Genomic DNA, 13,444 nt, shown 5'->3' with positions numbered 1-13,444 from the left:
CCTTTTTTATCAATCATTATGATACCAAACACACTGTAGGATACCTTTTCTTCAAAGTGAACTACCAGTTATAATTTCTTATAAAATGACTTGGTTTATATGACGCTTGGAATCTCCCGCATACCAGAAGCACGAATGTGCAGATTTTACTTTTTTTTCATCAGCTGGTTGAATACCTTATTTTCCTATCTAAGTTTTGCCTGAAACGTGAATGTGTATCCCTATTGAAACATGTTACGAAACATTTTAGGAAAATAACTTCCATTGAGTAACATGGGTAGCATAAACATTTCACGCTTTTCATTTTTCATCAAACATTTCACGTCCCCCAAAGACATTGCAAATTCATGCTTCTAGTACTAGGGGTACGATATGTCGAGGTTTGAAATTATATGACACATGTGTATAAAAAACTGTTACGCATATTACTGTAAATACAGGGTGATTCCATAATTCCCTTTGCAGCATTTTATTGTCGAACCGTTGATAGATCAAGGGCAACAAATTTTCAATTGGGTATTCGCAGACAGGGTGTTCATATAAAAAGTTACTTTTTATACTTTATTTAATAACCATACAGCTCTTTGAAATATGAATGGCATATATCCGAGCTCTACACATTATTAGGTTTTCTTTTCTAATTGGAAGTATGCTACTAGAATCAACGGTTCACCAGTACAATGCAGCAAGGAGAGTTATGAAATCACCCGGTATAATGCAATGTGAAAAAAAAAATCGAGTTAGAAGAATGATATAGAATTGTACCGCAAATCTTTTATTTTTGATAATGGCAAATGAATTTTCTCTTGAGTATCTTTTCTTTTCAAATTGTTACCAATATGTTGCCAACTAGAATCCAAGCCATATGATGTGGAGCATTTTAGTCTAGTGAATGATGAAGCAGAATGCCACGTTCCCGAATGGGGAGAAAGTTAATGCCTTTGGTATTATCTAAACCTGATGACCCATGTCCCCTCCTTCGAATCATCAATCATTCCCTCACAGCATGGGTTTGTCAGGGAAGGACGACATATAGAATGTATCTCTATGGATCGTGAGTGTACTATCATGTTACAATTGTACACTTTATAGGTCGTTCCATCTCCTACTGTTTGGTAATTTCGGAAAGGTTGATTACGATACAATACATTATATTCCTTTGTTAATCCATCTTGTATATTATATGTACATGACATATTATGAAGATTGATTCTGCTATAGAAACATTTTTTATTCGACTTATGTTGGAAGAATATAATGTGCGATTTTCTTCTTTACAATAGGTTTACTGAAACTTCAGCACATCTACCAATTAACCACAGATCCGTATAACTTAGATGTTCGAATAGTAAAACGAGTAGCGAATTCCACCGAAGCCAGCGATTTTTTGCGCAACATCGAAACTAATAATCCCGAAAATAAGAAATATGTTGTTTTAGATTGTGATGCTGATACTAGTAAATCAATAATCGTTAATCATGTCCGAAATATATATATGGGAAGAAGAAATTATCACTTTCTGCTAACTAGTTTGGTAAGTAACTAAATAAATTAGTACAAGACTAATTAAATCATGGATAAAACTACTTGCTTCAATTATTTTATTTACTTTCTTCCACTGAAGCATATTGAATATAACTAGATATTATTATATCAAGCTTGCATTTCCATTGTGGTGCACTACTGAGTTCTTTTCTTTTACTTTGTACTCATTAGAGAATGCTTATATCGATTAGAGAAATATCAGACCCAATGTCGGAATCTTCAATATAATTCTTAAATATATTATTAAATACATACATATATAGGTTTTTTTTTAAATTTACTTCATAAGTGAATTACGATATTTGGGCCATGATGTCAATTAAAAATGTATCTTTTCTTTCTATGGACTAGAACCCATATCACTAGTTCAATCACCGGTCTGCGGAACATTTCCCTCCAATTCATTCTAAAAATATCTAATGTTGCCATTACATATTTTTAGATTGAATAAAATGAATACCATTTCTACACAAGCTTTTTCAAAAAAGCATCGCGAAAATGAAAGGGCATTTCAAGGCATACGATAACAATCCCATCACATAGGAACATAGGTGCGCAAAAAACATCTGAAAGCAGCAGACGTCATTCAAATTAATACGCAATACAAGGACGACGAAGATCATTCTACAATACTTATTTAGGAACAATACTACTAAAGTAGATGTTCAATGTTTTTGCTAAATGCACTGGCACACGCATTACATCGACGCAGCAGCTTCACAAAAATACCAGGTGTATCTCGAACACGTCCTGCTGCCTCAACGATTCTTCTTACCAAGTCTTAGGCGACGAAACAGGTGTTTAGTACACGAGTCCTGTTAAAAAATCCCATAAGAAAAATTATATGAGGGACAAATCTCTATCTCTCCAAGTCCTATCAAATTTTCATATATCGTTATATCGGGATTGCTTTACAAGTGGACATCGGGACGCAACAACTTCCCGTAACGGCACCGGATGGGATTTGCGCATCTATGTTCCTATGTGATTTTGGATTGTTGTCGTATGCCTGAATTGCCCTTTCATTTTGGCGATGTTTTTTTGAAACAACATGTTTATTTGGCTTATACATCGGCAGGTCTGCGAATAATTTATCTGATTTTCGAAGGTCCGTAAAATTTCTCAACTTTTTTCACTGGTCCGCAGGTGTAAGAAGGTTGAAGAACACTGGACTAGAGTATGAAAAATGACGAACTTTTTCATGATGTGTCGATAAGGTGGAATAATTTATCATGTATAACTGTAGGATTCAATGAAGTGTTATTGGAGCAAGCATTATTGGGCATTATTGGAATTGTCAAAGAATGTGTCTTCAGAAACGTTAGAAGTTAAATGTATGTGCTCACAAGCACACAGGTTACTTTTAGACTTAGCTAGTGTCCGAGTCCTTCAATCGTATGGGGGGCTTTTATGGGAAAACAATGCATCCATTACAATCTTAAAAAGAGTAGATATCGAAACCAAACTATCATTCTCTAACGCATATTCTTACTTCAAGTAACAGCGCTTTAATGTGAATTTATTATTTCACAAAAAATATCATTTTGAGCCACCCTTGAGCACACTTAAAAATTTCACTACTCGATATACACTTATGGTTGGGAAAGAAAACAAAACATTTCAATTATTTCACCTGAATCAAATAATTTACATGTTTTACACATGCAAATATCACGTGATTGGCATTTAGAACGCAACTAAAACGAAACAATATTTAATAAATTGACGATTCACGTCACGAAAATGACATCCAAAGTTCTCTTAAACAACTAATCTGAACAAATTGCCGCAGTTTATAGCGGAGAGAGGTAGATAATGAATGGAACTCCTCAGTAAATTCGCCGATAAAATTCGTATTTATTATCTAAATACGGAAATCGAAACGAAATGTTTTAAGCAAACACGAATCTCGCAATAAGAACTTCAGTTGTCGTTCACATGCTGCTGCAATGCGGGTCTGAAAATCACGCATGAAGGCACTCTAATGACGTGATCAACGATTCATAGACGTAGTACTAAGAGAGCTCCGCTCTTGAACGTCGATAAATTGGATTCAAATCACGATGGGCAACAAGTACGTAAAAGACAAGCTAATGAATAGATAATAAACTAAATCCCTCGTGGGGATTTTGTTATATACATCGAAAAATACCGCCGCCTCTACCCATAACGGATACACATTCTCTTCAATTATTAAAATATGCTGCTATACGAAAGGTATTTCACAAGGCCACTAAACTTTAAATAGTATCTTTTAATTTGATAAGGTATCCGTTGGATAAAAGGTGATGAATAATAGTTTCCCATCATAAAATTTGAAGCCTCGAGCTTTCGTCTTTTGAAAAATGTGCTTTTAATTAAAATTTAGAAAAATGAAGAATAGCTTCAAAGGATTTTGCGTTTTCGATTCGATGTCAGTAATTAAAAGTTTACGTATTTAAAAGCTTCTGTTTGATCACTAAGTAATGTTAATAACAGAGATGTCAATATTAAACCGAATTGAATTTATATGTCCAGAAAAGGTATTAAAATTAGTTTTGAGAGCTTCTTTCGTTTATTTAAAGGGTTTATTTGGAAAACATGTCTTTTTCTAGTTTTTAACTCGACATTATACACTAATAGGCTCGAAAGTTTGAGAGCAATGGAAGCCCACAGTTGGATTTTAAACACCTTCAGAGACAGGGCCTTTCTAAGAAAGCCAATCAATTTCTGTTAGACTTTACACATGACTGGAATAGATTTGTGGATTTGAATTTAATTTTTTAGCGAATGTATTCTGAATACCAATAAGTAAATTAAGAACAACTGAGCTTTTGAAGAATTCATAGAAAACATGAAAATTTTAATTAAAATTGTATTGATGGAACTAAGCTTATTTTAGGAGTTATAATCCTTGCATACTCTAACTCAATGTAATTATTGTAAAATATAACGTAAAATACGTCTAAAATATAAAATAGAATCATATTTCTAGCTAATAAAAAGGAGGCAGAATCGAATTATCACTATTAAAAAAAGAAGTAAAGTAAAATCTTTCTTGAACGAAATCACAAGGAACCGAATTTTTTTTTCCCGTTGAACACCTGTTTCCGCTTAATAGGGGTTCAATTGACGTAATGTGTAAACTTATGCAACGATCTCGTATAATATTGAAATAAAATAAAAATTAATTGAAATAAAATGAGTAATTTAAAATTAAGTAAAGTGTAATGTGTGCGCACATAATGTACCCTGTAATTATCACTTGATATGATACATTGTTTGTTAGAAATACACACATACTGTACATTACAATATGTATAGTCCATTATATACACTAACTATTCGCATCGCCGAAGAGTGAGTAAAAAATTGAAAACAGTCCCGCAAATAAATGTTTTTTTATTTTTTCCAGTGGTTCAATAAGAGTTTTCTATATGAAGTTCCCACCCTTTGCTTCCTGACTTTCGGTAAACAGTTTTGTTTCAGAAATCTTACAAAAACTGCCCAAGCCATCATGTTGTAAAGCAAAATTACTGCAGTTCTTTCAAGGTTTTTACAGCATCTTGTATAAAACTTCACCCTACAGTGTTTTTCCTTAAAAAATACTATATTTATCTCATCTTCATCCTCTTCTTTTTGACTTTCTCTTAAGTTTTCCATGAGAGTGTCGAAACTTGCCGTGTCAGGTTCAGTTTGTACATTGTTTATGCAGCCCTCAGTACTGCAATTACAGAAAGCAGCTTGCATGAAATTTTGTACGTCTTACATATCATTTGGAAATTCAACCATTGCACTGACTTCTCCCGTGGAACAGCCTACTTTTCCGAAAGATGTTGCTAGTTTCAGGAAGTAACTGCCTTACTACGTACTGTTTATTAAAATCACAACATCGAGTGCAGAAATAGTTTTTGCTAATGTCGTGGTGGATGATGAAGAACCCACATTGGCAAGCAGAGATTGCAATAATAAATTTTCCGTAGAGTACTTTAACATTTTATATGAACCCTTGGTGCACTGGGTCGTGCAACTTTCCGTTAAGAGGGTACAATTTTCCTTTCCGATTCCGCATTAGATAGGTTCCGTTTAATCCAGGTTTTTTAATATGTATTTTGGCATTAAATTCACGGGACCAAATGTTTTCTTTAAGTTGAAGACAGGTTTCCGCTTAATACAGGTTCCGTTAAAGACAGGTTTTGCTGTAATTCGAAACGTAAAAAATTGTAACAAACTAAAAATCTGAATATTGAGAAACGAAGCATCGCAAATTGCAGTGGTCTTTCTCTAGGGTGAATCCCCAATACTATCCCTGGAAAAAAGGCTTTTGATTATAGATAAGACGAAATTGCAAATTTTACTCTTCTGTTTCTATGATGATGCATACAGGGTGTCCTATAAGCTGTAATTCTGCTTTTCGTTCACCAACCTTTCGTTGTAAAAATATGGTTGCAATTTAAAAAATGCTCAAAATGTGTTCGGAAGTCACCCTGTAGCCTGCACCAGTTTGGAGACTGAACATTCAGTGTCATAAAATTAAAAAAAAATTTACCCCACGAAAAGGATTTTTTAATGCCTTTTTTCTTAGACATAATATTCATTTTTAAATACGATACAAATGTCAATGCAAGAAACCAATTTTTATAAAAATAGAGGTTTCAGGTTTCTCTCTACCATGTTTCAAATTAGAATGATCGAAAAAATAAAAGTAGTAATTTTTATTATTCGAATGCACTAAATATTTATATTTATAAGAGTTTTAACAGCAAAAATTTACCAAATTTTTACTGGTTTATTTTTTTCTTCTAATTATTCCTTATTATTATCCTTTCAAATTGGATAGAATTTTTTATCCTCATTAGAAAATTAAAAAAATTATGTTGTTCGCTAGTGATGATAATGAAACTCGTACTCTTATTTGTAACGGCGAAAAGTACGAACCTTGCAAACTACAAATAGAAAAATCATCAGATTAATAAATAAATAAATAAGTAATATTTTTATTTAAATTTTTAAAATCATAATTTTTCGGATGAAATACTATTTTTTATTTTTTTTCTCTCGGTTTTTCTTCCTCAGGTGATGGATGAATACTGGAACAACGAAGTTTTAGAATTCGGGGCAATTAATATTACTGGGTTCAGAATAATTCAGCCTCAAGGGCAAGAAATTTCCCAGTTTTTAAGTGTGTGGAAGCATTTGGATCCACATAGATGGCCAGGAGCTGGATCGGAGTACATTTCAGTAAAATAATTTGATTTTTTTCCCCAAAGAATTCAATAACCGTTTTTGTGCGTGTGTGTATGTGTTTGATTTTTTATGTTCATAGGCTAAGCCGTTTGAATCAATAAAAAATCTGTGTTCGGATAATAAACTTTTGGTCTTTTTTGTTTGTTTGTTTTTTTTTTTTTTTTTGTTTCAAGGCTGACGTAGCTCTTACATACGATGGTACGAGAGTGGTATTAGATGCCTATAATCGACTGTTGAAAAAACGTCCTGATATTTTCCGGAATAACTTTCGGAGAGGAGAAGTGTACAATAACGGAACGAAAGGTATAGATTGCCGTAAAACACCAGTGATGCCTTGGGAACATGGAGAAAAAATTAGCAATTATTTTCGAAAAGTAAGATAAGTGTAAAAAACAGTAATTACTGTAATTAATAATCATCTTTGTAATATATATATTTACTATAGGAAAAACTTGAAGAAATATTCATTTTACGGATATGATTTTCATATTATTTGTGATTTTTCCTCAAAAAATGTTATTTTTATTCTGAGATATTGTCTTTAATTTTGAAAAATATTTTGCACAAATAACCGTGAAGCTCATCCACAGACAGAGATTCGAGGACTGACTGGAAATATAAGTTTTGACGAAAGTGGGTACAGAAAAAACTTTTCCATAGACGTCGCAGAAATGACAATCAATACGGCTATGACAAAGGTATAAGAAAATGTTCATATGTGTTAATAAGCGCTTCACGCATATTTAATTTATTAATGCAAGAGATTTCTGTTATAACGACAGTTTACAATCAATAGGATAATTGTCGTTATCACGAAATTATCATTGTAAGCGAATTAAACTTTTTGCTCTGTCTGAATAGAAAATTGATACTTTCTCTGCTTTAAAACTTCTTTTAGAAAATTTTGTTCCTATGTTAATGAATGAACAGAACTCCGGTCACATGAAATTGATTTTTGGTCTCACAGCTGTTCATTCTCCAAGTCATTTCTACATAGAATTTCTTATCATCAAACCGATTTAGTCGACCAACCTAACAACTAAAATTCTCAATTATTACATCACTGCTCCCTTTCATAGCTGTATGGGCGCATTAACATTTTTTCGCCAATCGGAAAGCCTTTTTAGCACAATTTGTTCAGTTATTCGGAAACGACGTTAAATTGTAAGTTCTGGTTCCGTGGTCTCTTTGTCACTGGGATAGACAAAAGTAGAATAAAATCATCGCATGTCCTTTGTTTTTTGGCGAGGAAGCCTAAAAATAGAAGAAATAGGTTAAAAAATTCATTTTTCTATGTCCATCATTAATAGTAAATAGTTACCAAAGAATGTGCCGTAATAAGCATAATCATCTTGAATTCTTGAAAAGAGAAAAAGAAAAACTGGTGTTTTTGAGAATTTTTTTGACGTGATTTACAGCGAATGCTCTCCAATTTTCAACTCGCCGTAATAGAATATTTTTTTCATCTTTAACATTAGCTATTTTGCAATCACGTGCAAATCCCTCGTTATAGCTAGATTCTCGTTATAAGCCGTACTCGTTTTATCGAACTGTTACTGTATATGAAAACACTCCATGAAATTCTTAGAATTAGTTATCGAATTTTTCAACAGACTCTTTATATTAAAATGCAACGAATCTGATGAGGGCCCTCACAAGAGTGGGGCTGACCGAGACGGTTTTTATCATTTTTTTCACTCCATAAATTCTCTACAAATTGGCCCTTGAAAAATTTGTCATGGTGCCTACCACAGCTTCCAGCCTAGGAACCTAGCATAGCATCCGGGTGATGTAGTGGAAAAATGCTCGTCTTCCATCATGAAGGTTACTGTTAAGGTCCAAGGGTTCGATCTGGGGTAAAAAGCATAGAAAAGAAGTTCTTTACCTACTGAACCTGGGGTGAACACCGCTAGATGCTTTCATTTCCCACCCAACTTCATCAGTTGGAAATTGCCCTATGGCGTTCTGACCAAGGTTGGTGTGTGGTAAAGTGACATGGGGGGGGGGGGGGCTGCTGCAGGATGCGGGGGCATGAATCTGATGAATTTAGTGTAAAATTTAACAGAGGGCATGATATTCTCAAGTTACAAACACTTATGAATACCTTTCTTTTCATATTTATTCGAATGTCATTGAAAATTCTTCAATTGAGCGGGATTCTTGTCAGTTATGAAACAAATATATCCGCTCTCCAAATTTATTACCAAAAGAATGTGTTCCAGAATTCCAGATGGTTTCAGAGTATGACGCTGTTAGAGAACTAAGAACTTATTTCTTGAGCTGTTTTCAGCTGAATGTCTCTGTGTGGTAAAAAACTCCACTTCTGGTATTGACACAAAGCGTCGCAGGTGTTGAAAGTTAAACAGATGGTTAACGTGTTATTGAGAGATAAAACTCCCTTCATTGAATAGACACGTGTAGAGTATACATATATTCGATCCCTCGCAAAGGACAAAAACTACTTTGGCAGCAATTCATTTTCTGGTCACAATGGAATTTCGATTCCGAACCGGATGTATTTACTGCAAAGCAAACAGTTTCCGGAAACGTAGCAAAATTCTTAGAGAATAGATGTGTTAGTTGCGAACAGGAAACTGGGTCTTTTCCTGAAATTGTCAGTTCCATTCTCTGTTTGCTTTGTTCTGATTTCGTCTTATTTTTTCTGCTACAAAAGTTATATCCCACTGATTGTTTTGTTTCTGACACATATGTGAAAACTTATTTTCATCCAGAATGTTACTTGGTCTAATATGGTTATCTTTAGAAAGATACCCGCATTATAAATATATACAGGGTGGTCTAAATGTCCGACATTGTTTGAAAAATATATTGAAGAATAGCTGTTAAAGATAGACACAAACGGATTAAGAAGTTTTAAAAGAATGTTTTCAACGTTTTTTTTTTACTCACTACAAAATTTGTACATGTGCATGTGCACCTTTGGTGATGCGGAGGATGTCAAGCCAATATAGCATTTCTTGTCATGTTATTTGTAACATGGGTGTTATAAAGAAGAGAAGTAAGAAAAAAACTTTTAAACCTTCTCTTTCAAATTCTTCAAGCTTGTTTGTCTCTACCTTAAAGCTTTTTTTCCTTCATTTTTTTTCGAACAGATCCAGACTTCCGGATCACCCAGAATGTAATGCAAGTAGAGATATATGAAAAAAATACACAAATTTAAAAAATTTAGTGGCAACAGCTCAACAGAAAAAAAATCAATAAATTATAAAATAAACATTTTTATTCACTTAGATCTATTTTACTTGCATCCTTACTTTCATTCTTTGTAACACCTATGTTAGAAATAACATGGCAAGAAATGCTATATAGGCTTGGTATACTCCCCGTCACTAGAGGTTCACATGTATAAATTTTTGTAGTAAGTAAAAAAAACTTAGAGAAATCTTTTCTTTCAAATTCTTCAAGCGATTTGTCTGTATCTTTAACAGCTTTTTTCAAATATTTTTTCAATACATCTCCGGACTTCTGTATCACCCGGTATTTCACATTTTACGTGTTTTAATGTTATTTGTTGCTATAAATTAACAAATTGTATTTGAAACATCGTTGTTTCAAAAAGTTAAATGTAAATATTTTTTAAAGTAGTGATATGTAGTTCTTAAAGTTTCAATTTTCCAGATAGCAACATGGTCAGATGTCGGTGGAATTGAGTTATTCCCTCCAAAGTACAAACGCATGCATGTACCCACTGGTTTTGAAAACAAAACATACATAGTTACTAGCATATTGGTGAGTTTCGATGATTTTCAGTAATTTTAGTCACTTTTTTGTCTCACTCATAGTTTTCTTTAAAAAGGAAACAATTGAATTCACAAAAGTTTGGAGAAAAAGGGATAAAAATTTCATTTCTTCAATTTTTTGATATGCACTCGTAGGAAGAGCCTTATCTGATGTACAAACGAGCTGAACCTGGAGAGGTTCTGGAAGGAAATGATGTTTTTGAAGGGTACTGTAAAGATTTGGCTGATCTCGTAGCTGAACACCTCAAAATAAATTACGTTATGAAGCTTGTGAACGATTCCGCTTACGGTGGACTGGACATTAATTCCCCAGCAGGTTGGAATGGAATGGTTGGAGAGCTTATACGGAAAGTAAGATTACGTTGATCTTAAAATATTAGCGCATTTATTTAAGAAATTAATCAAATCATCAATGACCAAATGTATAATTTGGAATGAATTGGATGGTATAGTGCACCGTTCTTCATTTTTGACGAAATTAATATTATCTGTTTACGAGTAACTCCCGTTGTGAACGAGAACATAGCCATTTGCTGCGAATGCCTGTGAAACATTCTTCACTGCACCATCATCTATCACAAAGAGAATTCCATTTAATAAATTAAATCTTAACGCTTGTATGTGTATTCTTTTCTTATTAAGCGATGAAAAATAAATGAATGGTTTTTAACCACATTATAGAAGATACTCACGCTTTCAAATGGTCTTCTCATTTTAATTGTTGTACAAGTCATTGTTTTACAAGTTTAATTGTTGCTTATATGTCAGCCTTGTACAAGAAACCTGAAAAACTCATGATCGGTCAACCGAGTGCTATTTTCCGATCCATTTATCTGAAATTGAGATAGCATAAAATATTGCATACGCAGTATGTGCTGAGAAGTAAAAAGGTTAAACTACCCTATTCGCATGCATAAAAATCGTGCGTGTCCAATGTCAAAAAAACATACAGTGTGCCATGAAAATATTTGAAAAACATAATGACCCCGCATAGTAGAAAACATCAAAATAATTATGATTCATGTCACTGATCATTCATTTTGGCAAGATTCCAGGACCACAGTTACCAGTATTATTCTCAACTAGTCGAGCATGGTAGAGAAATGTAGTACCGTAATTTCACACAACTATGGTCCAAACGCCCGTGCTAACAACATCTAATGGACAATTTAATTACTAAAGCAAAGAGTATAGATAGTGTAATACGGAGACGTGGTTAGGACGCCCTCTCTCCGATACTTTCTTGCGAATCAGTTGTTAGTTGGGGGTTGTGTTTTTCACGTTATCTTGTAAGTGGCAAATTTTCTCGGCTACAAGTTACTACAAGCTGTTCTGCGCTATTGATGCTCTGTATATTACAGGTAATAGTAAAGTACTTACATATGTTTAATAAAAATTTTTACTGTTGCGTGCGTATAAATATATTTATAGGAAAAATAACAGAAAATTGCACTTTGCTCTCAACTATGGTCCAACCATTTTTGTGGACCATAAGCTGTTACCCGCAGCATCGTCGCGTGGATTTGGTAATATGAAAATTACTCGTCGATGAATCCCCATGTAACATTTCAACCCCTCATGACCCCCTTGGGGGGATGAATTTTCGGAAATCCAGTCTTAGTTGGTATCTACTTTATAAAATATATTATTGACTAAATTTCGTATTAGTCAACTTCAGCGATTTCGACTCAGCGATTATTGCTCCATATAATCTTTGAACTCCCCACCCCCCTTCTCAGGGGATTGAATTTTGGTTTCAACGGTTTCGGCTCAGCTGATTTCTCCATCCGATCCCCCCCCCATTATTGAACCCCCTTATGACCCCCTTAGCGGTTGAATTTCGAAAACCCCCTTCATAGTTAGTCTTTGTCATGAAAAGAAACTTCTGACCAAATTTCATGATGATAGCTTCAGAGGTTTTGGTTCGGTTTGATTTCTCTATGAACTCTCCTTTTTGACCCCCTTAAGGGTCGAATTTAGAAAACCCCCTTCTTCATCTTCTTCCAGCAAAGAGGATAAAGATGGATATATGATATATTTGTAGTTCATTCTTTTAAAACTATGGTTCGTAAGCAATTTATAAGACAACATATTTGATGGTCTATAATTGGGACTTTGGACGTAACATAGGAAGTATGTGCTTAGATATGTTAGGCTAATTGAAGTTTTTATAGTCTAACTCAGCGTTTCTCAAACTATGGTCCGTGACGATGACATAGGTGGCCTGCAGGCAGACTTGATAATTTGATTCCAACTTTGAATGAAAAAGTATTCAGTTGATGTACAGTTGATATTAATATATCGCCTTCATACTCGGGTTCACCATACCGCATCAAGGGAAATGCGAGAAATTGCGATTCTAAATACGAGATATCCATAATTGTAGCAAAAAGAAAAGAAGTTTACGACGAATTTTCTAATTACTGCAAAAATGCGCAAAGGTTGGGTACATGAAGGGCTGCTGCAAATGACTGTAAACTAAAATATATTTGACGAAAAAAAAATTCAAATGATATGATTATATTCCATTGTCAAAAATAAGAACTGGGATCTTTATGGTAAAATACGGGACGTCACAAGTTGTCGGCAAAATCCGCGATTGTAGTTAACAGCCAGCATCATAAGCTTGTGCTGGCGTTCTCCAAACGTGAACACGTTCGTTAGTCTGGAATAATGTGAACGACGATTCGTCTGACCAGATGACATTCTCCCATTGTTGTTGTGTCCAATTCTTATGTTCGTGACACCATGTTCGTCGTTTCAAGGCATTGCATGGTGTCACCAATGGTTTTGAAATAGACGCTCTACTGTGTACGTTTGCTGCATGCAGTTCACGGTGGACAGTTTTTGTCAATGCACCTCCCTGTAGATGTGTGTTCATCTCAGATGTTATCTGGGACGCTGTTATCTTG

The 13,444-nt window shown here is 34.2% G+C and overlaps 1 protein-coding gene across 2 annotated transcripts in view; it reads left to right on the top strand.

Moving 5' to 3' along the window:
- LOC149085230 (glutamate receptor 1-like) overlaps window positions 1–13,444 on the top strand; it is a 171,676-nt gene that overhangs the window by 96,832 nt on the left and 61,400 nt on the right. For both annotated transcript variants that reach the window (XM_089233110.1, XM_089233111.1), the window contains exons 4-9: window positions 1,284–1,534; window positions 6,601–6,765; window positions 6,945–7,145; window positions 7,362–7,469; window positions 10,411–10,521; window positions 10,668–10,883. In XM_089233110.1, coding sequence (XP_089089236.1) covers window positions 1,284–1,534; window positions 6,601–6,765; window positions 6,945–7,145; window positions 7,362–7,469; window positions 10,411–10,521; window positions 10,668–10,883 — 1,052 coding nt within the window. The remainder of the gene's footprint in view (window positions 1–1,283; window positions 1,535–6,600; window positions 6,766–6,944; window positions 7,146–7,361; window positions 7,470–10,410; window positions 10,522–10,667; window positions 10,884–13,444) is intronic.

Source organism: Pholcus phalangioides, unplaced genomic scaffold, assembly GCF_987345545.1.
Source record: "Pholcus phalangioides strain wild (caught in Gottingen) unplaced genomic scaffold, Ppha-v1.0 ptg000007l_1, whole genome shotgun sequence".
Lineage (NCBI taxonomy): Eukaryota > Metazoa > Arthropoda > Arachnida > Araneae > Pholcidae > Pholcus > Pholcus phalangioides.
Note: the sequence above shows the minus strand (reverse complement) of the source record. Positions and strands in the feature narration are given on the sequence as shown.